Here is a 26,145-nt window from a genome sequence, read left to right as displayed (position 1 = left end):
GTATTTTTTTAAGCTATGTTAGGAAAAGAAGGAAGATAAAAGAAGGGATAGAACTTTTGCTTGGGGAGAGATGGGGCAATGATAACTGACAACAGAAGGAAAATAGAGGTGCTCATCTTATTTCAGTTTTCATTGAAAAGGAGAATGACCTTTGTGCCAGAAATAAAGGAATAAAAATGGCTAATGGAGAGTGGATACCCAAGATTAGTAAAGGGATAGTAAGAGAGCACCTAGTTGCCCTTATTGAATTCAAATCATCAGGCTCAGATGGACTACAGTCTCAGGTCCTGAAGAAATGAGCAGATGTAATCGTTTAGCCAATGTTTGAAAGCACACGGAAAACAAGAGAGGTACCACAAGATTGGAGAAAGTCAAATGTCCTAATTTCTTTTTTTTTAGTTTAAATTCAATTTTATTCCATTTTCACATCAAAATTGTTTTATTCTTCCCTTTCCCCTTCCCCTTCTCCACCCATTGAAAAGGCAAGAAAAACACAACCCATCACAAATACGTAGAAAGTTTGGACACAATGGTAGAAATTCATAGCAAGACAAAATCTTACAAAGTTAGAGCTGGAAGGAAATACAACAACCTTTTCCAACCTCCTAGTTTTAGAGAGGAGGAGATTGTGGTTCAGAATAGAAAAGAAGTTTTTCAAAGATTATGCAAATAATAATGGCTGGTGACTACTTGTACCCAATTTTTCAGACTCCAAGTCTCTCCCACCCACAGAATTCAGTTCTATTCAGCTGACTTGGATGGCTTACCTCCATTTTGTAGGCTTCAGCAACCACCTTCATAGACATCTCTCTTCCCTGACTCAAGGTATTATGTGAAACCTTGAAATAAAGTTGAGCTGTCATCTTTTATCTCTCTTTTTGATGTCTCTATGGTAGCTCTAAACCTTATCCCAAGAATTTTCTATGCTTAAGATGTTTCCTTTACCTAATTTCTTTCTCTAAAGGAAAGAGGACATAGTATGCAAACAATAGACCTGTGAACTTGACTTTGATTGCTGGGGAAATTCTAGAATGGATCATTAAAGAAATGACTAGTGGACATCTAGAAAAGACAGTGGTGATTATAGAGATCCACCATGGTTTCATCAATAACAAGTCATATAAGACTATCCTTTCATTTCCTTTTTTGACAGTATTACTAAATTAGTAGGTGAGGGGAATATTGTGAATTTAGTTTGCCCAGATCTTGGCAAAGCTTTTGTTTTGATCTCATACTGTTCTTGTGGATAGGATGGAAAGATATGAATTACATACTAATTCAATCAAATGGATTCACAACTGATTAGATGGCTGAATTGAAAGAGTAATTGGTTTAATGCCAAGATGGTAGGAGGCCTCCAGTGGTGTACCCTGGGATCTCTGGTTGTTCCTGTATTGCTTAATAGTTTTATCAATGACTCGGATAAAAACAAAGATTGTATGATCAATCAAATTTGATGACACCAAGCTGGGAAGGATGGTTAACAGGATGGATGATCTTGACAGGCTAGAGCATTGGGCTGAATCTAATAAGATGAAATTTAGTAGTGATGTTTCAGAATAGTCCTATTCTTGGCTACAATCAACTTCCTAAGTACAAGATGGGGAAGGCATAATTAGATAGCAATTGTTTTGAAAAAGATTTGGAGGGGTTAGTGGACTTCAAGGTCAATATGAGTCAGCAGTGTGATATGGCAGTCAAAAAAGCTAATGTGATTTTTGGGCCTCATCAAGCATACAGAGAGCTGTCTTATTATCTCTTTACTAATTTTGGGTATCCGCTCTCTATTATTTATTTTATTATTATTTTTATGGCTGGATGATGATTTTTTAGGTAGTTTATACAGTCCCCAATCAGTGTGAATTAGGATTTCCAAGAAGTGGTCAAATTATTCAATTTCTCACTGAGTATTTCTGCTGGGCTGGAACCAATGCCCACATTTTACATGATTGTAATTTCAAATAATGTGAATTCAAATACATGTGAAAACAACCCAAAATTTATTATTTGTGCTGATTGAGATGTAGCTTTCATCCATAGGTTGGATTAGTTGAATGCTGAGATTGCTTGCAACAACAGAAAAAAATTCTGGAGAAGAAGCAGGGTGATAAGGCTATTTAAAGAAAGTGTCCTGTTTTTTTCTTGTTATCAAATGTAGTCAGGTTAGTGAAAACAACAACTGCTTGTGGTGATGGTGATTATCGAAGCCCTAGGGGCAACAGTGAACAGTGTCTTACTGGGATGAGGGGAATGGAAGGGAATAAATATTTATATAGGCTTTACTATGTGCTAGGCACTTTTTATAAATATTACCTCATTTGATCCTTACAACAACAACTCTGTGATGTAGGGGCTATTTTCAGCCTCATTTTAGTTGAGGAAACTGAGGCAAATAGATGTTAAGTGAGTTACCCAGGATTACACAGCTATATGTATCTGAGGTTAGATTTGAACACAGGTCTTCCTGACTCCAGGCCCAGTGTTCTATCCACTGCACCACTGGCTATGTGATTATAAAGACATTTCAGCTCTGGTTTTCTCTCGCTAAGCAGTTGTCTTCATGTAGTGACTGAGAAACTAGAAACTAGATATCTCATACCTAAATATGAAATAAATATAAGCTGAGAAAATATGGTTTTGTGCTTTGTCATAATATTTCCTTACCGCAATTAATGAGAGTGAGAGAGTATGCTGAGAACCCAGGAATAATAACAAATAAGTCCACTGTAATCCCAGCCATAAAGCAGACTATATGGTTGATAGATGGGTCAGTTACCTAATAAGATGTTTTTGAATTTCTACTTGGGTTAAGAGAAAAGATACATATTTCCTTCTCAGTAACACTATCAGGATTCGTTAATATTTTTATTCTGCCTTAAGCAAATCCCTTGTTTCCAACAATATTAATCTCTCAGTCAAGGTCTACAAGGAATGAGACCCTTCATATTCTTCATTTAGCTTATTGTTATTAAAACATACTTAATATTACCATGTTTTCTCAGGTGTACTCTGATGAAAGTTGAGAAATTATAAGTAATTTCAAACACAAAAGTGGCCTTGGATATTGTACCTTGTTAAAGTCCTGATTCTAATTGTGTTTGGATAATTGGTTCCTCCACTCTGGACTTCCTCTGATTCCATTTTATTGAAAGGGGCTTAGTCTGGGTTTTTAAAAGCTATACTGGCCCAGCACAAGCTCTGGATAGTCTTACCAAGCTAGAAGGCCTTCAAGACTTGTTCTAGTGATGAGTTAGGTTTGCTTGACATATGTGAACCAGTCTCATAACTAGGATGTTGTTCCCCTGTATCATAAATTCTGAGGATCTCAGCAACTGATAAAGCATGATATTACTTAGGTAGAGACAGTATGCAAGTTGTACCAGTTGAGGGAGTATGGATCCTTGACATATTGAAGGATGTACCAATAATGTGTTTAAGACAGATATTTTATTTGTAAACTCTTTGCAAATCTTAAAGCACTATATAAATGATAGTTATTATTGTTGTTATTAATAATAATAATATTTTGTCAGATAATCTAGATATCCTGGGTACCCAAACTGCAAAATAAATAGGTCTCTAGAGTGCCAACAATTCTGAGACTGTATAGACTGTATAGAAAAGGAAGAGGAAGGTTTCTGCACTTTTGCCATGTGTACCAGTTGAGTTGAGTAACTGATTCTTAGCAAAACATGTTGTTGCCTTTGGATTATTCATGGTAATCAGGGAGGGAAAAATGTATATATGAATTTCACAGAGTCCACAAATCTAACATTAGCTAAAAGATCTTCTCACCAACTCTTTTACCATGGCTAAGAGAAGACACAGAATTACTACTGTAACAGTGACTACTCTGTTCCCCCACTGCCTGAAGGCCAGATATGTTACATTTCAACTCTTCCCCAGGGTACTTAGGTATCCTTAAGAACATTTGGGGGTATCTAGTCTGCCATGGCTCGAGCCCTCACCAACTGTGTTCTCCAATTTTAGGATTTCACAGCACCCCAGTTCCATTTGACCACTTAACAATCATATTTGCTTTTACACGGGAATGTTTACTTCAAAGGTATAGTAAGAACAAAGATACAAACACACCCCTCTCCCCATTCTTTCAGAATAGCATACAGATACAGAGCAGTGTTCTCCCCAGGAGGAAGAAAGGAAAACTTTGGGAGGGAGTTAGTGCAAGGTAGTTACTTGGAGGGAGGTAGTTTAAGCATTATCACCCCCCCTTTTAAGCATTAATTTTCAGTTTATTAGATGAAACAAACTTTTTTTCTCTCTCTCTTTTTTTCCTTTTTTTGGTGAGGCAATTGGGGTTAAGTGACTTGCCCAGGGTCACACAGCTAGTAAGTAGTAAGTGTCAAATGTCTGAGGCTGGATTTCAACTGAGGTCCTACTGACTCCAAGACTGGAGCTCTATCCACTGTGCCACCTAGCTGCCCCCAGATGAAACAAACTTGCAATGTAGTCTGCATGAATACAAAATCAGCTATCTATAGCAAATGATAAGGAAACAAGATGAGGATGGGAGAGAAATACATTGAAAAAAATTCCCTTAGCATAAAACATTATTATAAAGTATTATATTGAATTGGTATATTATCCCCCCCCATTTTCTCTAAGTCAACAGTAACATTGTGTTAAATTTAATATATGCTTAAAAACCAAGCTATGCATAATAGAGATTCATGGTTTCATATACAGTATTTTTTCCTGTTCATTGCTAATGGAAATATTTATGTTTGTTAAGTTCATAACAAAACTATTTAAAAAGAATGGTTATAAATACTTTTTAAAATTTTCAATAATTAAATTAAAATTTAATTTTTAAAATAATTTTTTTGATTAAAACCTAGCAGAAGATATATTTCTTCTTTATTCTCCTATTTGTCTTGATATTTTTCTTCTTTTTATAGGCATAGAATGTATATTTTTCACTTCTAAACACTGTGTGATAATAGAATAATAGAAATACTTTTTTTTTATAGGGAGAGACATGAGAGACCTATATTTTAACATTCATGCAGTATTTAAATCAGCTGTAATATTACCACTGAAGAAAGAAGTCATATGCCATGGGGCTGATGGTAATTACTCATTCTGCAGAGTTTTAAAGGGAGGTAAGCATTTGTTTCATTTTATTTTTACTATATGAGGCAGCATGGTATGGGATCTAGAGAGCTAGCTTTGGAGACAGAACAACCTGGATTCAAGTTCTGCCTCCTTTATCTACTGGTTGAATGACCCCAGACAAGTCATTCTAACCTTTCTGTACCTTGAGTAGCTCTATAAGACTATAAATTGGTGAGCAGTTGCTGATCTGAACTAGTATAGGTAATTCCTTCTCCTGATGAAATCACAGATCTGGACTATCTAGAACTGTATCTATAATATGTCTATCTATATTCATCTATTTATATCTCTACCATTTCCATCTCTATCCTTATCTATATCAACATCATCTGTCTACATAGCCATATCTACATTGATGTCATCTGTATTTATATCATCTCTTGCTCTCTTTCTTTCTCTTGCTCTTGCTTTCACTCTCTGAATTCCCTCTCCCAAAGAAATCACAAGTCTTAAAGGTGTGTGTTTGTGTGTATACATCTGTATGTGTCTGTGTAAATACATAAATGTAATCATGGCTCCATCAAAGCACATAGCCCTTAGGAGTTAGCAAAACAATATTTCGAAGTACATTAAAATTTTAAGAATGTAATTTTAAAAAGAATATTGAATTCAGACATAGTTACCACTAAAGAGATAAATACAACCTGTAACATATATTTATACATGTATATAGTATTATATAATAGCTGTATATATACAAACATATATGTACACATATGTATACATGCATATGTGTGTATATATATATATCTGTGTGTGTGTGTGGTGGTTGTTGTTGTTCAGTTGTTTGTCAGACGTGTCCAACTCTTCATGACCCCATTTGGGATTTTCTTGGCAGAGATACTGGAGTAGTTTGCTATTTCCTTCTCCAGCTCGTTTTACAGATGATGAAACTGAAGCAAATAGGGTTAAATGACTTGTCCAGGGTCACACAGCTACTAAGTGTTTGAGGCCAAATTTGAACTTTCTGAATCTAGACCCAGCACTCCATACTGTACCATTTATCTGTGTGTGTATACACATATATTATATATGCATGTGTGTGTGTGTGTGTGTGTGTACACACCCACATACACACACCTATTGTTTCTCCTTTGGCATAACTGATTGAAGATTATTCTCTGCTCTTTCTATTTTTTCAAATTAAATTTTAATTTTTTCCATTCAGCAAAAATCTTCTTCAAAAATCTTCTTTTGAAGGGAGAGAATTTGGAACTCAAAGTTTTAAAAATGAATGTTAAAAATTGTTTTTACCTGCAACTGCAAAATAAGATACACAGGCAAGGGGGTATAGAAATCTATCCTGCCCTACAAGGAAATAGAAGGGGAAGGAGATAAGAGAAGGGGGAGTGTGATAGAAGAGAGGGCAGATCAGGGGAAGGGGTATTCAGAATGCACATTGTGTTGGGGTGGAGGGGAGGGGAAAGAGGGGGAGAAAATTTGGAACTCAAAATCTTGTGGAAGTGAATGTTGAAAACAAAATATTAATTAATTAATTAATTAATTAGAAAAAAATCTCTTCCTCCTAATTCTCTTCCCCCCCAACCAAAACTCTGTTACTTTTTACTCTGATGCTCTGTTTACTGTTACTCTGTTATTTTTGAAGTATTTATTTTAACAAAAATCTTGAAACACTCTTCAAAGACACACAGATTTAAAAATATTTCCACCACCCTTCCTCCCAAGATTCACATGAAAGTTAAACACAGTGCAAGAGAGGAGAAAAGAAACATTATTGAAAAAAGGAGAAATGAAGCAAATTCCATTTATGGGTTTATTGTATTCATTCTACTTTAGGACTGTATTTCTGGTTCTTAAATGACTTTGAGATCCCTCCAATATATTTTGATGTGAGATTTCCATTTCTTCAGCACCTGATTCTTTGCTTTATTCCACCTCTTTCTTTTGCTTCTTTGGTCCTATTTTTGTTGGCAAATCTCCATTTTCCAAGTTACACAAATCCAGTTTGCCATCATTCTTATTTCCTGTAGCTTTTAGCCCTTGCAAAAGAATTTCTTGTAAACTCTGATAATGATGTTTTTCTATGTAGCCCAATAATTTCGCTTCTTCCATAAATTTAGCAATTTCATCTGGCTTATTTTTCTCAGGAAAACATGTGTCCATCAAACTTGCAACATTTTCTTGGTAGCTAATTTTGGAATCTCTGATATAATAAGGATCTTTCAAATTGTCCTCCCAAGGGAGAAGGCTTCTGAGCCACTGGATCATGCAATAACCTAGTATTTCCAAGTCATCCATCATGATGGTGCCACACCCTTATGTGCATCAATACTTGTATCTTCAGTGTTTCCCTTTTAGGGTCTTTTTTGTATGCTTTATGAACTCCTTCTGGGCAATATTGGTAATTGAGGCCATAATGTGCTAAATATACCCGGTTAGGATTCTTATAGCTCAAAAGAAGATTTGAGGACTTGATATCTCCACATATATAGTCAAGCAAATCAGATTTCTGCATTGTCCATGTCAAAAGGCTTACATTCATGTCTCATTCTGTACCCTGAGTCTTTCATCTCTGTGTCAGGAGGTGGTAAGAGAAACTCACGGGAAAAGTAAATGATAGACTACTAGATCTGGAGTCAAGAAAATCTGAGTTCAAAGCCAGTCTACCATAAAGACATATACCAGCTGTGTGATTCTAAGCAAGTCACATACCCCCTTTCTACCTCAGTTTCCTCATCTATAAAATGAATATAATAATAGCACCTACCTACTAGGATTGTTGTGAGGATCAAGTGAGAAAATAAAGTGTTTTGCAAACTTTAAAGAAATATAATTAGAGATTGCTTTCAGGTCTGGGGAGATTGAGGACTTTATGGAATTTTTTTTTTTTGTGAGGCAATTGGGGTTAAGTGACTTGCCCAGAGTCACATGTGAATGTCATATGTCTAAGGCTGGAGTTGAACTGAGGTCCTCCTGACTGCAGGGCCGGTGTTCTATCCACTATGCCACCTAGCTGCCCCTAACTTTATGGAAATTTTCATCTTCTATCTCTGTACCTTTATATAAGGTGTCCCCCATGTCTGGAATGCTCTCTCTCCTTACCTCTTAGAATCCCTGCCTTCAACACTCAGATCAAATGCTTTCTTCTGCAAGAATGCATCTTCTCTTGCAAGGAATATCGTCTACATACATTTTTATGTACACATTGTCTCCCCTTTTAGAATGTAAGCATCTTGAGGGCAGAGACTGTTTCCCCCCACTTTTTTCTTTGTATTCCTAGGGCTTAGTAAAGTGCTTTGTGCAAAATAAGTGCTTAATAAATTCTTTGCTGATTAATTGGTTGACTCATGGAAAAGGTGGTGCCTAAGCTGGATGTTGGAGGAAGAGAAGGATTTTAGTAAATGCAGGTGGAGGAAGAAGAGAGCAACCCTAAAATGTACAGAGGTGAGAGAAGGAAGCATGAGATCAGGGAACAAAGAGTTTGTGCTTCTGTTTGTGTGGGCTATGGAGAGCCAGTTTTTGGACAAAAGAGCAACATGGTCTAATGTGTCATTAGCAAATTTATCTTGTCCATCAGACAATTATTTTTGCAGCTCTGAGATGGATGGATTGGAGAGGGGGAGATTGTGGAGGTGGAGAAATCAGTAAGGAGATTATTACAATGGTCCAAGCAGGAGGTAATGAGGGTCAAACTGGAAATGGTGGGTATGTGACATAAGAAAATAAAGGATAAGAAAGGGAAAAATCAAAGGTGATTCTAAGGCTTTGAACTTGGGTACTTAGGAAGATGATGGTGCCATCAATAAAAATAAATATATCCAGCAAACAGTTGGGTTGCAGGTCTGGAATTTAGTGGCAACAAGAGAGCTCTGGAAGTCACCTGCACAGAGGTAGTGATTGAAGCCATGGGAATAGAAGAGATTGCCAGGAGAGAAGATTGTAGAGAGATGAAAGAGGAGGGCTGAAGATGAAATATGGAGGGATTCCCCCCACTTAAAAAGTGGAGGAGGAAGAGAAAGCCATGATGGAGACTGAAAGGGTGAAGCTGAGATAGGAGGAAGTATCAAAGACGGAATGTTCAAAGACACATGCCGTAGAAAGTTCAAGAACAAGAAGTGAGGAAAAATCTTTCGTTTTGGCAACTGAGGGAACTGGAGACCTCAGAAAGAGCTTCTGTGGGGACAGAAGCCAGCTTGCAGGAAACTGAGAAGTGACTAGGTTACAAAGGAAGTGCAGGAAGTTAGCAAAGACTGCTCTTTGGAGAAGTTTAGCAGTGATGAGAATATGAGTCAGTTTTAGTCCTTTGTGTCCAGATAGTAAAATTTCCTTTGATTAACAAATGTGGATTCTGCTCAAACTTGATCCAGGGTAGCTAAAAACCTGGGAAACTTACTGCTGGTAAGAGATGTATTATAGAGGCAGGATTTAGAACAAAGAATTTGAGGTGCAGGCCTAGAGTTTCCTGTTGGCTCTGGGGTGCAGTGGAGAGTTCTGGACCTTAAGTCAAGATTTCGGGAAGACTCTCTGACTCAGGTTTTCTTCTCTTTAAAATGGAGACTAATCATAGCTCTAACTTTTTTTTTAGGATAAAAATGAGACAATATTTGTAAAGTACATTGTAAGCCTTAAAGTACTGTGCAAATGCTAGCTGTTATAATTAGCAGTCATGGGGCATCGAGGTGGCACAGTGAATAGAGCACCAGCCCTGGAGTCAGGAGGGACCTGAGTTCAAATCCGGCCTCAGACACATAATACTTATTAGCTGTGTGACTCTAGGCAAGTCACTTAACCCCAATTGCCTCACACACACAGACACAAAAATTTTAAAAATTAGTTAGCAGTGACACCTAGCTTTTTTGTTCTTGTTTTTCCACAACTACTGATTGGCCTGAGAGCCACAGTGGGTATTGTTGGATGACGGGAAACCCATGGTGGCTCAGATTTACACATTCTCATCTTTGGCAGAATCTCCTCATTCACCCAGTGGATTTTGATGGCACAGGATCACCATAAAGGGTTAGGTGGAAATTATCAGGAATTTCTAACCCTAAATCAGATAGTTTAGAATCTAGACAGAGGCTCTAATTAGCTGACTGTCTGGCTGTTGTGTTCTAAATCCAGTTGGTTCCTGGAGGCTAAGTCTCTGGGAACTAATAGATCATTCTTCTAAAGGAAAGGCTACTTTTGTTGGCTTGATGACTCTGTGTGTGTGTGTGTGTGTGTGTGTGTGTGTGTGTGTGTGTGTGTGTGTGTGTCTGGGTGAAGGGCCTATGTGCCAAATTGAAAGAGCAGCTTAGTCGGCAGACTATAAACTAAGAGAGATATGGCAGAGCCTAGCCCTGCTCTTTTAAGGAAAAGAGATAGCACCCCAACTTGAGGACTCCAGCTGAAGCCAAATAGGTAGCAGCAGTAAGAATAACCTAGGAGAGAAAGCAAATAATGCAGAGATACCAACCAGTGGGAAGCAGCAGAGACGAGACCTGTTACCCAGATGTAGACCTAGAGGAGAACAACCTGATGATATCACGAGAAAACACTGACAGCCCTGCAGAATCAGAAGTATGAGTTTGTTGTCTTTTCATTCATGGATCCTGGTCATAAATTTTCTCTATGTGTGCGCACATCCAATTTTGTCTGTGGAGGGCTCTGCTTAAGATTATAGCCTAAAAGATATATGAAAACTATGAGATCAGTTCACTTTTCTGCAAAATCCATGTTGTTTATTAATAATTTTTTGTTTTGTTTTGTAGAGACCATCAATACAACATTGTTCTTTTCCTTCTCATTCCTAAAGTTTCCTAAGGTATTTTTCAAAATAAATTTCAATGTTTCCTACTCTACTGGAATAATGTATTAAAAATATAAAAGAATTAATTTTGCACCCCAAAAATAGCCATTAAAGATTAATGTTAAAAAATTACCTTGTGGTGGTGTTATTAGGTAGACAGGAAGTGTGGTGTGATGTAGTGGTATCAGACCATTCATGAGGATCTTTGTGGGCCACATATTGACTTAGAAAACTACCTATTAACATTATCTGTGTTCTATTGTATTTTTATTTTTTGGTTAGTATTTCCTAATTACATTTTAATCTGGCTTGGGGTTCATTCCAGAGTGAGGTGATTTGACACCTCTGATGTAGTAGATGGAGTGATGGAATTAGAGTCAACATAGACAGAATTTAAACCAGCCACTGTCTATAAGCGATCTTCACTTAATCTTTTGAGATTTGAGATCATACCAATGTAAGATTGACAATGTGAGATTTTCTCTTTTGAAAGGTGTCCAACTTATTTGACTAAAAATGATTCAGGCATATATTGGAATCATACTTTATATCCAATCATTTTGGTATCAAAAAGTCTCAAGTCCATTTTATGTAACTTTCTATGGCACCTGAAATGATCCTGAATGTTTTTTATTGCTTAGTCTGATGAAAAAGCACAGCATTTTCTTACCAAGTTAAATATAATTTGTGTATGTATGTGTGTGTGTGTGTGTGTGTGTGTGTGTGTGTGTGTGTGTGTGTGTATGAAAGATTTTATTATTAGGCATAGACTGAGGCTTACACCTTTGGGGAAGAAATATACAACCTTAAAGAATACTGTAAATGTGGATGCTTATGTATGTATATATATATATATGTTTAGTTTATAACTTCATACATTTCTTACTTTAAGTTACTTTTCTTTGTGAAGAATGGAAATTTTCTTAAGTTTCTGGCCCTTGAGTCATAAATTATTCCTAAAGTTTTGAAATTCCAAAGAATTGGTGAAAAGAAAATGGTAAAAAAAAAGATACATATTTACAGCTTCCCTTTTCTTACATTATTCAATTTTAACAGCCTTGGGGTAGAGGTCCATTGCAGTTGCAAGTTCTCTAACCCATGCAACTGGAGAAAATTCCAGGACCTTGGGTCCCTAGCTGGAGCCATGGAAGAGGCAAGGGTATAACCTCTTGGCCTTGCCCTGAGGAGGTGGCAATCACAGAGAAGAACCAAGAATCTGAGTGGTAGGGATTACCTTCTGGTAATCCTAGCCTTCTGGTGGAGCTCCTGAACTCCACCCAGTGTCATGAGTTGGTGATCTCCTGAAGAGGTGGTCTCCTGGATCTCGTTGAGTTCAAGAGAATTAAAGGACTCAGGCACATAGAAAAGACAAAAGAGAATTCTTGGGTACTGTGAGATTCTTGGGAAGAAAAGCATCATGCGTGTGCCCCTGGAATTGAAAGAGCAGCAAGGGACTGTTATGATATGCTAGAATAAATGATCTTGACTTTGCCCCACTCCATTTCCTGAGTTATTTGGACAGTATAGGAACTCTCCTCTTCATTTTCAGATACATGGTTGAGAGTACATGCAATTAAAATGTGTTCTTGCCCCAGGGCAGACATTAGAATCTGCTAGTGTGGGGCATGGGAAGGGGGAAGCAGGCAGCTGTGTATATGCACTGCCTTCTCCCCACTCCCTATTAGTGGACTTCAGCTCTTTGGCTCTGTGGTCTATGCCCAACTCTCCCAAGCTCTCCCTGAAAAAGGAGAAAGGGCCAACTCAACAACCAAGGCCCCCATTTTTTTTTGTTTGTTTTCTTGTCAGGCAATTGGGGTAAAATGACTTGCCCAGGGTCACACAGCTAATAAGCATCAAGTGTTTGGTCTGATGCCAGTTTTGAACTCAGGTCCTCCTGACTTCAAGGCCAGTGCTCCATCCACTGTACCACCTAGCTGACCCTAGAACTTTTTTTTTTTTGGCAATTGGGGTTAAGTGACTTGCCCAGGGTCATACAGCTAGTGTCAAGTGTTTGGTCTGAGACTAGATTTGAACTCAGGTCCTCCTGACATCAGGATTGGTGCTCTATCCACTGCATCACCTAACTGCCCCAAGGCCCCCATTTTAGGGGAGTTACTGGATATTCTCCAGTTGCTAGTATTACTGGGTATATCCCAATAGCTATCTCCTAATTCTCTCAGTGAGGTTATCAGTGGATATGACCACATTCTCCCTAGGAAAAAAAAAAGATCAAAGCCCCAGACAAAGGTTAACTGAGTTGTAGTGTCATCAAGATGATCAATTACCTACATTTATTTTAAAATAAAATTTATGATCACTGAATGCAAAGATATAGTTTCAGCACTTTAGGAATTGAGAAAATTATGATTAACTCAGAATTGAAATGGTTTACTTTTAATCTTTGAAAAATGAAATATTTGGAGAATGAAATAGTTTTTTAGAAAAATGTATGCACATCATGTACTGTATTAATCATACTCCACATTCTCTGTTTTAGGGATTCTATATTCTTATTGCAGAAGCCTTCTCTGGTGGTATAGAAGACTCGCTTTTTTGTTGTAATATTACACTCAAACTCAAATAATAATTTTATTCAAAAAATAAATTGATTTTAGAAAAATGAAATGACTTTTTAATCAACAAATATTTATTGAGTAGAAGATACTGTAAAGGATATTAAAAAAGTATATGACATGCTCCAGTAGGGAAAAGATGAACAAATATAAAACATTTGGGAGAATAATATGATATAGCACATAACTAAGAAATAGGTTGTACAAGTTCTATCTGCAGATTCTTTATTTGTTCAGAAAAGAAAGAGATCAACAGTTTTAGATGAGATAGGGAGGGCTGAATAGATAATGTAGGGCTTGTCCTTGGGCTTTCAAGGATGGGATGAATTTGGATAAATAGAGAGGAAGGAAAAAGGACATTCTGAGAGAAGGGAATAGTGTGAACAAAAGTGGGAGTGAACATGGTGTATCATTTACAAATTTCAAGATTATAGAAACATAGATTTAGAACTAAAAGAGAGATTAGAGGTCATCTAGGCTAATCCCTTAAATTTATAGATGAGGGAACAAAGGTCCAGGGGAATGAAAGGTGTTGTCTAGATACACTTGCATATATATATTTATATATGAATATGTATGCACATGTATACATACATACATATGAATTATATATAATCTATAATTGCTTACATATACTATTGACCTCAGTCACCTAATCATCCTTAGATAACACATTTCATTTTATATATATTTAGAATATATGTTTCATTATATATGTACACTAAGATCTCTGTCCATATATATCTTAGTGTGTGTGTATATATGTGTGTGTATGTGTACACATACATAATGTAATAGAAAGACTATGGGACATGACCTAGATTTGTCATTTAATAAACAAATTAGAGGAGCATAGCAATTTCATGTACAAGAGACTGGCTGATGGGGGACCAGTCCTTAGAGCACGTACACTGTGTTTTGCTTACTGCCAATCCATGTGTAGGGTTTATTGAGCTGACTTCTAGAAGCCAGCTTATAATGGGAGGAACCCTGCCTGCAATTAAGAACATTTGAAGATATGCTGCAACTTTCTTGTCATCTTACTGTATGGTGAAGAAAAGCCTTTCTATTGGCTGCAGAGCTGGAAATGAAAAAGCATACAAAAGATTTTAATGGAGAAAATTAGTTTTTCTCTCTCTATTATGAATTTTGAGTGAGAGAATCCCATTCTTTTCACTTGAGATGATGTACAACTGTAAACACTTTGCCTCTTTGTATTTGTTTTTCCCAGTGCTTAGATAAGTATTCATAGAGATGGCATTGACTAGACTGTGAATGTGTAAGCTTCTAAAGGTTGGTAGAATTACCAAAGGTCTAGCAACTTAGCTCAGGAATGCACTAGACTTGTAGAATGACCTGCTTGACGCTGCCCAGAGAAGGATCAACCTGGGAGCTGAGACACTATATCCTGCAAGCAAAGGAGTGACTCATCCATTGGCTATACTGTAAGCTAAAGTGAATTTGGTGGTGGGGAGAATATAGGTACTACTTTAAGTCTGAGGCCAAGCTTCCCAGGGACAGGGGTGATAAAAGAGAGTGTGTCCCTTAGTACAGGGGGATGTATTCATACTCCTGTTATAGCTCTATCTCTTCAGTAAGTATCTCTTTGGAAAAGATACTTGATAACTGCTTATTGATGATACTGAGGAAATATCAACTGGTTAAATGATCCTGGTGAGACACTAACTTGGCACTGAAAAATCGATCAATCAGTAACGATTTATTAAGCACCTACTATTTGCTAGGCACTGTGCTAAGGGCTGGAAATGTTCTTGACCAAGAAGGGAAGAGGATAAACCTTTATTTAGTGTCTGGTATGTGCCAAGCATTGTACTAAACACTTTACGAATATCTCATTTAATCTTCATAACAGCCCTGTGAAGTAGATGCTATTACGATCCCCATTATACAGTCACATCCCCTGCTCAGTAAACTCCAGTGACTCCCTATCACCTCCAGGATCAAATACAAAATTCTCTGTTAAGCCTTTCCAAATCTGCCGCTACTCCTATCTTTCCAATCTCTTATACCTTATTCCTTTCCAGGTTTTCTTCAGTTCGGTGACAATGGCATGCTTGCTGTTCCAGAAACAAGACATTCCACATCAGTTCTGGTCATTTTCTCTGGCTATTCCCCATGCCTGGAATGTTCTCCTTTCCTAACTCCAGCTATTGGCTTCCCTGGCTTCCTTTAAGTCCCACTCTACAAGACTTTCCCAACCTCTCTTCATTTTAGTTCCTCCTCTCTCTTATTTATTTATTATTTATCCTACAGATAGCTTGTTTGTACATACTTCTTTGCTTGTTGTTTCCTCCATTAGATTGTGAGCTCCTTGAGGGCAGGGGCTCTCTTTGGCCTCTTTTTCTATCCCTAATGCTTAGCACAGTGTCTAGCACGTAGTATGGTGCTTAAATAAATGCTTATTGAAGGGCAGCTGAGTGGCACAGTGTATAGAGCACCGGCCCTGGAATCAGGAGGACCTGAACTCAGACACTTGACACTTACTAGCTGTGTGACCCTACACAAATCACTTAACCCCCATTGCCTCACAAAAAAACAAACCAAAAAAAAATGCTTATTGACTGATGAGGAAATGGAGACAAATAGCATTGAAGTGACTTACCAGGGTCACATAACTAGTAACTGTCTGAGGCCAAATTTGAACTCAAGACTTCCTGATTCATGGCCCAGTATTCTATCCACTGTGCATTTAGCTTGGGGTAGCAATCACTGGCTATTGATATTGAGAAAAATACATATATATGGGGTCTTGAGCCAAGAACAATAGGAAAATTCCATTGTTCTTCAAGAGTACCTCTAGAACTCTGATAAGAGAGATGTAGCCAATTGTGCTCTGTGGTCCCAATCTGCTAGTGCACATGTGGATCAGGAGAGTAAGTCCTAAGACTTGCTACATTTGGTTATATAAAATTAAGAAGTTTTTGCATAAACAAAATTAATGTGGTGAAGAAAAAAAGGAAGATAGTTAACTGGTGAAAAATCTTTGTGGCAAATTTCTCAGACAAAGATCTGAAAATGAAGAAATATGAGGTATTGATTCAAATGTATAAAAACAGAAGCCATTCTCCAATAGATGAGTGGTCAAAGGATATGAACTGGCAGTTTTCAAAAGCTGAAATGCAAGCTATCAACAATGCTCTAAATTACTAATAACAAGAGGAATGGAAATTAAAACAATCCTGAGCTTTTACTTTATACCCATTAGATTGGTAAAGATAACAAAAAAGGAAAATAATTTCTTGAGGACTTATAAAAGGACAGACACAATAATGCACTATTGGTGGAACTGTGAATTGGTTCAGCCATTCTGGAAAGCAATTTGGAATGATGTGACTCTTCTCCATGTTCTACTGTAAATTCGCCACAGTAGATCCATACAACATATTCAGCAGAATCAAGTAGCTCAGAAATGCCCCAGACCCACTCCCAAGTGCAGCCAGACCAGATTAAAAAGGCATTAGGAAATATTTAACAAAATGAATAAAACCAGAATTTGTTCAGTTGCTTTCAGTTGTCTCTGATTCTGTAATCTCAACTGGAATTTTCTTGGCAAATATACTGGAGTCGTTTGGCATTTCCTCCTCCAGCTGATTTTACAGATGAGGAAACTGAGGTAAACAGAGTTAAGTGCCTTGCCAAGAGCCATATAGCTACTAAGTATGTATCTGAGGCCACATTTGAACTCAGGAAGATGAGTCTTCCTGACTCCAGGCCTGGTGCTCTATCTAGTGAGTTTCTTTCTTTTTTTTTTCTTTTTCTTATTAAGCCCTAATTACTGAATGGGCATTGCCTCAGTCAAACTGAGACCTTTTAAAGATCTTAGCTTGAAAAGGCCAAGGTCCTTCACTGCATCCTGGGCCATCTCTAGTTGTCCTGATCCATATCTGGCCACTGGATCCAGATGGCTCTGGAGGAGAAAGTGGTGACTTTGCACAGCCCTCCCTCACTTAAATACAATTCATTTGTATGTCATGGCATCACCCTGATGCTATGGTTCTCTTTGAGAATGAAGGACAAATAACAATAATCCAGTGAGTTACCTAAATGCCCTAAAATACAATAAAACTTAATGTTACATTTGAAAACTAAGTCAATATGTGGCCCATATCCTTATATATAGGTTAGTGGCCCTGTTTCTGTTTAAGTTTGATACCATTGATCTAGTTGTCCTGACATTTTGTAGATATGAATGGAGCAAATAATCTATCCATGTTATCCTTCACTTATGTAACATGAACAATCTTTAAAAAAGAAATCAGAATTATTTTTTCATTCATTTTACCTCCTATAGGATGTATGCTGTTTTTTGCTTCTGCCTAAAAAAAACAACAAAGAACTTTGCTTTATTTCATTAAGATTCTTCCAGATTTAAAAAATATTTTTCATATTTGCCTAAATTGCATTATAGTTTTCTATTAGGCTAGGATTGAACAGAATACAACTGTTTTGAGAGGTGAAGGGATAAGTACAGGCCCATACAACCAGTAGGTGTCAGAGGCCTGACTTAAACTCAAATCTTTCTGCCTCCAAGGCTGTTCAATACACTAAGCTGCCTTTTAGTATTCTGCAACATTGATGGTCCTTTTTTTAAAAAAAAAAAATCTGATTTGGGTGGAGAACTCCTAGAGTAGAAACTCCCCCCACTTGCAGATATGCAACTCATTAGAGAGTTGATGGGATGGAGGGGGTGGAGGTGCATTAAATCAGTTATCCTTGATTAGGAAGCTATTATTTGTCAGAGGCAATATTTGAATGCAGGTCTTCCTGACCCCAAGGCCTGCTCTCTACCTACTATGTCATTCTTCCTTGTATGTATTTTTGTACCATAACCTAAGTAATATGGTCCTTATTATATTATGTTTTATGGACCTCTATATATAGTCTCCTCAACATTTAGGTTGTTCCCAGGATTTTTGCAATTACAAATATTGCTTGTTATGGGCACCTTTTAAAAGACAGTTCTTTAAAAAAAAAAACAACAATTTTATCTGGACTTCCAACAGTAAAATTGTTGAGTCAAATAGTATGACTATTTTTGACTGTCAGATTGATCTAAGAAAAAAAAAATCCAAAAAGGCTTTAACACTACAAATTTGAGATTCTGCCAGAAGTAAATATCTCTTTTTGGTTGTTCAAATTTGTATCTCTTCAAGTATCAATTAAGATTGGGGATTTTGTCTTTTCTTTTTTTGGGGGGGGCTGCTTTTTTCAAGTGATTATTAACAACCTGTTTCCTCTTTGAAAATTACCCCTTCATATCATTGAGGTTTAGGGGTGCTGGGACCCCAAAATCACAACATGCAGGTCCTATCCAAAAGAATTTGACCCACATCTTCTTCCAAAACATTCCTCATATTGGGCAGACTCTTAAGAGTCTGAACATTAGTAAGCTATTGGCTAGAGTTTAAGAATCTGAGCATCTCAATAGAGACAAGATGGACCTTATATACAGAAAGACCATGTGGCCAAGTAAGTAGTCTATGAGGTAATAGAACTCCAGGGACTTGGACCACTTGGCCAAGGGAGAATGGAGCCCAGACAGGATTAAAGGCGTGAAGTAGCCTGGGGCCATAGGGAGGCCAGACAATGGAGGGCTAGGCCATGTCAAGGGTGACAGAATTGGGAGACTAGGTGTAACCATAACGAAAGGCCAGTTGACGGGACCGCAGCCTCATGTGAACACCAGAGACCTGGCCAGTGGGAAAATCCAGGGCTCTTCCCCCTTGGGGTCTAGCTCCCATTCTCATCAATATCTTTGTCCATTTATTCACTGTAGAGAGAGAATTAAAAATGTTAGTGGTTCCTTATATATTTTCGATATCAAGTTGATTTTTTAAAATCTGTTTTATTTGCTATAATTCCCCTCCCCCCATTCTGTTCTTTTGGAACATGAGGCCTTTTTTGAGCCTACCAACATTCCTCCATCTGTCTTCTCAAATTATTGCATATCTAAACTTATATGTATAGCCATTGCTCCCTGCAAAGAATGCAAATTCCTTGGGATCAGGGTCTACTTCATTTTTGTCTTTGTATCTGCCATAGCCTGGCACAGTGCTAGACATATAATGCTGTCTATGCCCTATAGCCTGGTATAGTGCTGGACATAGTACATGCTGACTGATTGATTATGCCTAAATTTATTTTATGAAATCAAGTATCCCTTGTACCTGACAACTGCTTTTGTTTGTTTAATACAAACATTTCTTTTTCTTCCACAATTAAATGCTATTTTCCATTTTCTTTCTTTTTAAAATAGTTCTTTTTCCTTCTTTAGGTATCTTCTTGTACAGTTTTCAGTATAGTTTTTTTTCATGCATCTTTTTGCTAATGATATTTTTAGAATAACTATCCAGATCTGACTTACTTTACTTCAATGCTTCCTATTTCATTCCATACCTTAAAAAAAAATCTGTCTCAAAGAACACTTGCACTTGGGGATTTTCCTTGTCCTCAAAAAAATTTCCTCATCTAGCAGTTCATTCCCAAGTATGCAGTGTCCTACCCTCACCCCCTTCCTTCTCCTTTCAAATTAATCTTCAATCCAGTATCAAGTTCGTAGTTAGTTCACACTGGGGATTTCCATGATGATCTAAGAACTACTGGGAAACAATACTATATTGAAGTTATTAACCTACCCACAGACAGCAGGCTGTGCTATCTAGCACAAATTATTTCAAAATTATAGGCTTTTTCTGTAGTTGTTTTGTTTTTTTTCTGCTCTCTTGCAAATAAGTGGAGGTGATGGGGTGTGGCCCAAACAGCTTGCACCAAAGGGAATCTGACTCCCATTTGTCTACAGGTCCCAGCCCCTCATCTCCCTTTGAAAGCCTTAGCCTACCTTTTAGTCTTATTCAGATGGCCTTTGCCCCTCACCCTAAAAAGGAATCTGGCTCCTTATCAACTCCCCTTGTCAACTCCCCTTATTTCCCTTTGAAAGCCCTAGCCCCACCTTTTTTATCTCATTTTGATGCCTTTCAGTTCCTTTATTATCTATTCCCATTGTCTGTTCAATTCTCACCCAGATCCTATTCCCAGACCATTTTCCCAGACCCTTCCCTGGTCACCCAAAGTCACTTTAGTATATAAGATCTACCCTGGCCCCCATTCAGGGCTGAGAATCTCATGCCCAAAAGGCTGAGCTTTCCTCATGCTCGCTCTCCTTATGGGAGTCACCTGGCCTAAGTGTATTATCACTAATAAACTTTTCCTCTGGCTGGAAGAAGATTTGAGTTGAATTCTTTCAGGCAGGGCCTGGCATCGCGATCTTGGGGTTCCCAGCACCCCAAAACCTCTAGACCTCTTCAGAGGGACAGATGGAAAAGAAATCTGCTCCCTCACCTTCCTTTTTTTAATCCCTTAGAACAAAACTCAATCAGCCATTCTTCCCTAATATCGGGGAAAAGCAACAAAGCACCGATTCTTGTTCATGACACAGTCATATGACTCTTTGAAAATTCCCTTTGCCATCAGCATTCTAGTTTAATTCCTTAGAAAATAAAGCAATAAGGGAAGGCAGTCAGTAGGTCTATGAAAAACAAATTGACACTGATAAGTTACATACTCTAAGGTAGGAGAGGGGAACCTGCAAAACAGAACAAATTCCCTTAATAAAAGGATTTGTTCGGTAAAACTTGGGGACAGCAAAGGCTGCACCCAAGGACCTAGAAGGCTAGGTGGGGCTTTGAGGCCTCAGGTTACCCACCCCTACGTAAGGGAATGAGCTGTGGCTGAAATGTTTAAGACAAATCTGAATTCACTTATAAATCAATAAGGCCTGGAGACCTCAAAGGTCATCATTAGATCAGAATTGTGCTATTTGAAAATGTGAAATTCAGATTATCTCCTTAGCCCCTCTTCAGGTTTTTAATGATATAACCTTAGGGCTGGGATTTCCTTGAAGATCTACCATTGGAAAATCTCAAAAGCCCCCATTTGAATTCTTGTGTACACCAACAAAAATACAAAGCACTTCAAATTGTATTCTTTCATTTAAAAAATTAGCTTCTAAGGATGTTGTCAAGTTGGAAAAAGAAAGAAGGGTGGAAATTTCCAATGACAAATCTCTCCTAATTTTTTTTTTTGTCCCACTGATGATGGGATCTAGACCTCAGAAATGAAAAACCCTGGACTTTCCCACATGGCCAAACCTCTGGCATTCGCCTGAGGCTATAATGCCATCAACTGGCCTTTCATTGTGGCTACACCCAATCTCCCCTCCATTTTCTTGCCTCCTTATGGCCCCTGGCCATTTCCCACACTTAATCCTAGCTAGTCTCCATTGTCCAGGTCCCAGGAGTTCTGTTCACCCCAGTTTACTGGCCACTCCCATCCAGATCTCTTAGACCCTTCCTCCCATCACCCCAAACTACTTGGCCACTCCTAGATTCCTCCCACAGGCTTTCTGTATATAAGGTCCATCTTGTCTCCCTTAAGATGCTCGGAATCTTAAAATCTAGCCAGTAGCTTACTAATTTTCAGACTCCTTAAGAGTCTGCCCAATATGACAGATGTTCTAATAAACCTTGTCTTTGGCTGAAAGAAGGCATGGGTTGAATTCTTTCAGACAAGACCTTTGTGTTGTGATATTAGGGTCCCAGCACCCATGGAACCCCTAAACTGCATCAAGACCATGAGTTACTTTTCCACTGAAAAGTTTAAAGTACTCTACCAAGAACTTTCAAAATTATACTATACCTCAGGAGTAGGTAAATTTAATTCAGGTGATCATTACATATACTATTGTGGGCAAAAATCCCTCAGAAGAAATAAAGTAGCCCTCAGAGTCAATAAAATGGTGAGAAAAGCAGTACTGGGGTATAATCTCAAAAATGACCAAATAATGTGTTTGAATCCAAGTCATTTCAACATCACAGTAAAAAGCCAGAGTTAATCAGTTTTATGAAGACCTACAATATCTTCTAGAAATAACACTCCCCAAAAAGAAGTCATGTTCATCATAGGAGATTAGAATACTAAAGTAAGAAATTAAAAGATAATGGGAATAACAGGAAAGTTTGGCCTTGGAGTACAAAATGAAATAAGACAGAAACTAATAGAGTTTTGTCAAGATGACTTGGGTCATAAAAAGAACACCCTTTTTCAACAACCCAAAAGGCAATTGTATACATGGACATCACCAGATGGCCAGTATAGAAATCAGATTGATTATACACTTAGCAGCCAAAGGTGGAAAAGCTATGCAGTCAGTTGAAACAAAACCTGGAGCTGACTGTGGCTCATATTATGAGCTTCTTAATGCAAAATTCAGACTTATATTGAAGAAAGTAGGGGAAACCATTAGGCATACAGGTATGACCTAAATAACATCCTTTATGAATATGAACTGGAAGCGAAGAATAGATTTGAGATTAGATGGAGTGAGAAACTTGTGGACAGAGGTTTACAAAAATGTGTAGGAGGTAGCAACAAAAAATATCCCAAAGTAAAAGAAGAGCAAGAAAGCAAAATGGCTGTCTGATGAGGTTTTACTAATAGCTCAGGAAAAGAGAGCAAAAGTTAAAGGAGAAAGAGAAAGATGTACCCAACTGAATGCAGAATTCCAGAGAATAGCGAAGAGAGATAAGATTTTCTTAAACAAATAATGCAAAGAAATAGAAAAAAACCCAACAGAATGGGAGAGACTGGAGATCTCTTCAAGAAAATTAGATATTTCAAGGGAATGTTTTGTGTAAAAATGGGCATGATAAAAGACAAAAATGGTAGAAATTTAACAGAGCATAAGAGATTAAGAAGAGGTGGCAAGCATACTCAGAATAACTTTACGAGAAAGATCTTAGCATCACCAATAACCGCAATGGAGAGTAAAGTCAAGTGGACCTTTGGAAACATTGCTAACAATAAGGCTAGCGGATGTGATGGAATTCCAGCGGAGTTATTTAAAATCCTAAAACATGTTGCTTTTAAAGTGTTGCACTTAATATGTCAGCAAATTTGGAAAACTCATCAGTGGCCACTGGATGGAAAAGATCAGTTTACATCCCAATTTTGAAGAAGGGCAATGAGAAGGAATGTTCAAATTACCAGACAGCTGTACTCATTTCACACACCAGCGAGATTATGCTTCAGCTAGGTTTTAGCAATATGTAAACTGAGAATTCCCAGAAGAGCAGGCTGGTTTTTAGAGGCAGAGTAATTACAGACCAAATTGCCAGCATTTGCTGAATTATGGAGAAAGCAAGGGAGTTCCAGAAAACTATCGCTTTCTGCTTCATTGACTACACCAAAACCTTTGACTGTGAGGATCACAACAATATAACATGGCAAGTCCTCAAAGAGATGGGAGTACTAGATCATCTTACTTGTCTCCTGAGGAACCTGTATGCAGGTCAAAATGATGTGATTTGGGCTCCTTAGTGAATGGGATGTCCCAGTGAAGACTTCTCAGCGTAATTAAGGTAATGAGTTCAGAAGGTAGTGTGAGAAATGAACTCTCAGAAGTGAAGGCTCCTCAAAGGGTTAAATAATTCTTGATATTATTACTTTCAAAATCCTCCCCCACTTAGACCCTGTTTTTAAGCACTTAACAGAAAGAATAAGCCCTGCCCCACCCCCAACCTGAGCTTCCAGCCTCTTTCCTCGTCTTTGAATTTCGGGCCTAGAATGTAAGCTTCACCTCCCAATTAAGAGGATAGGAAGAAACTTTCGAGCTTAGAATGTAAGCCCACCCCCAGGTAAGGGGGTAAGGGATAGTGATGGGTGGAGGCTTGTTTGTGTGGTGGGCATAGATTTGCTTTCATAAGGCGGCCCTTGTTACTCCCTCCCTCTCTCTCTCTCCACATGTATGGAAGGAGCAGACAGCCATCTTGAGAGATTGTAATAAAGGTAACCTTTACTTTCCACCATGAGGTTTCTGAGTTTAATTTGGGTTGGGGTCGCTGTCCCACACACTAGGAACCCCAGAATGTCAGGATACAGGGTGGCTGTCTGCCTAGAATGGAGTCACACACACAACCTTTCTTTCAGTCAATTGACAAGGTTTATATTAATGCCAATACTAGTGGGCTCCTCGTGAACCTGCAACTTAATGGAGGTGAAACGATGCTAATATACAAAAAGGTCAAAGAAAAGAATCTGGATGAGATTAAGGAGTGGTGAGTAGCCTGGGGTGTGCCAGGTGCAACAGCAAAAGGAATATCAAGTAGGCTAATCAGGTGATCTAGATGGGATTAAGGAGTGATTGATATCTGCAAGAAGTCAAGGGTGACGGAGAGCAACAGTGAAAGGAATGTCAAGTAAATTAATTAGGTAATCTTGGTGGGCTGGGGTGTCCAGTTGCCTTGGGCGGAAGGGCCAGTGATCTGGGCTGCTAAAATGTTTGGGAAAATTCTGGGATTGGTTGCTTTTAAAGACATCGTCTTTTCCTTTTAGGAGTCCAGGTCTCATCACCCCATCAGAACAACTGACTGGTTTAAAATTGGAAAAGGAGTATGGCAAGACTGTATATTGTCACCTTATTTAATTTGTATGCAAAGTACATCATACGAAATACCAGGCTGGAACAAAGGTTGTCAGGAGAAATATCAACAATCACAGATATGGTCAACAATCACAGATATGGGGGCAGCTAGGTGGCGCAGTGGAAAGAGTACCAACCTTGAAGTCAGGAGGACCTGAGTTCAAATCTGGCCTCAGACCAAACATTTGACACTTACTAGCTGTGTGACTCTGGGCAAGTCACTTAACCCTAATTGCCTAAAAACAAACAACAACAACAATCACAGATATGCAAATGACTCATATTCTTGGGCTCAAAGATCACTGAAGAAGGCAACTGAAGCCATGAAATTAAAAGACACTTGCTCCTTGAAAGGAAAGCTATGGCAAATCTGGCTAGCAGAGACATCACCTTACTAACAAAGGTCCATATAGCCCAAACTATGGTTTTTTCATGAGCAATATATGAGAGTTGGACCATAAAGAAAGCTGAGTGATAAAGAATCAATGCTTTGGGGCAGCTAGGTGGCACAGTGGTTAGAGGACCTGCCCTGAAGTCAGGAGGACCTGAGTTCAAATCCCACCTCAGACCAAATACTTGATACTTACTAGCTGTGTGACCCTGGGCAAGTCACTTAACTCCAATTGCCTTAAAAAAAAAAGAATCAATGCTTTCATATTGTGGTGCTGGAGAAGACTTTTTAGAGTCCCTTGTTCAGAAAGGAGATCAAATCAGTCAATACTTAAAGAAATTAATTCAGGCTATTCATTGGAAGGTCAAATACTGAAGATGAAGCTTAAATACTTTTGCCACATAATGAGAAAGACAGGACTTATTGGAAAAGACCCTGATGTTGGGAAAGATTGAAGGCAAAAAGAAAAGGGGATGGCAGAGAATGAGATGGATAGATAGTGTAATGGAAACAACAAATATGGAATGCAGATTGGAGCATACTACTTTTCACTTTATTTTTTCTTGTTTTTTTTTTGTTTGTTTGTTTGTTACTTTTTTTATTTTGCGTTTTCTTTCACAATATGACTAATATGGAACTATTGATGGGGTTGGGATCTGGACCCCAGAAAGGAAAAACCCTGGACTTTCCCACTTGGCCAAATCTCTGGTGTTGGCCTGAGGCTACAATTTCATCAACTGGCCTTTCACTGTGGCTATTCCCAATCTCCCAATTCTGTTACTCTTAATCTAGCCTAGCC

At 38.1% G+C, this 26,145-nt stretch overlaps 1 protein-coding gene and 1 pseudogene across 2 annotated transcripts in view; one reads left to right on the top strand and one right to left on the bottom strand.

Moving 5' to 3' along the window:
- Positions 1-26,145, top strand: part of LY96 (lymphocyte antigen 96) — a 58,037-nt gene that overhangs the window by 10,440 nt on the left and 21,452 nt on the right. The window contains exons 3-5 of one of the 2 annotated variants that reach the window (XM_020971046.2): positions 4,992-5,123; positions 10,848-10,900; positions 13,383-13,510. In XM_020971046.2, the coding sequence (XP_020826705.1) occupies positions 4,992-5,123; positions 10,848-10,900; positions 13,383-13,469 (272 nt within the window). In that variant the 3' untranslated portion in view covers positions 13,470-13,510. Of the gene's footprint in view, positions 1-4,991; positions 5,124-10,847; positions 10,901-13,382; positions 13,511-26,145 lie in introns of those variants that run through there. The other variant, XM_078153355.1, reaches the window with a different exon arrangement.
- LOC110197276 (serine/threonine-protein kinase VRK1 pseudogene) lies at positions 6,861-7,612 on the bottom strand (annotated as a pseudogene).

This window comes from Phascolarctos cinereus, unplaced genomic scaffold, assembly GCF_003287225.1.
Source record: "Phascolarctos cinereus isolate Bilbo 61053 unplaced genomic scaffold, phaCin_HiC Scaffold_4;HRSCAF=312, whole genome shotgun sequence".
Classification (NCBI taxonomy): domain Eukaryota; kingdom Metazoa; phylum Chordata; class Mammalia; order Diprotodontia; family Phascolarctidae; genus Phascolarctos; species Phascolarctos cinereus.
The sequence above is the reverse complement of the archived record's forward strand: the minus strand, read 5'-3'. Positions and strand labels throughout refer to the sequence as shown.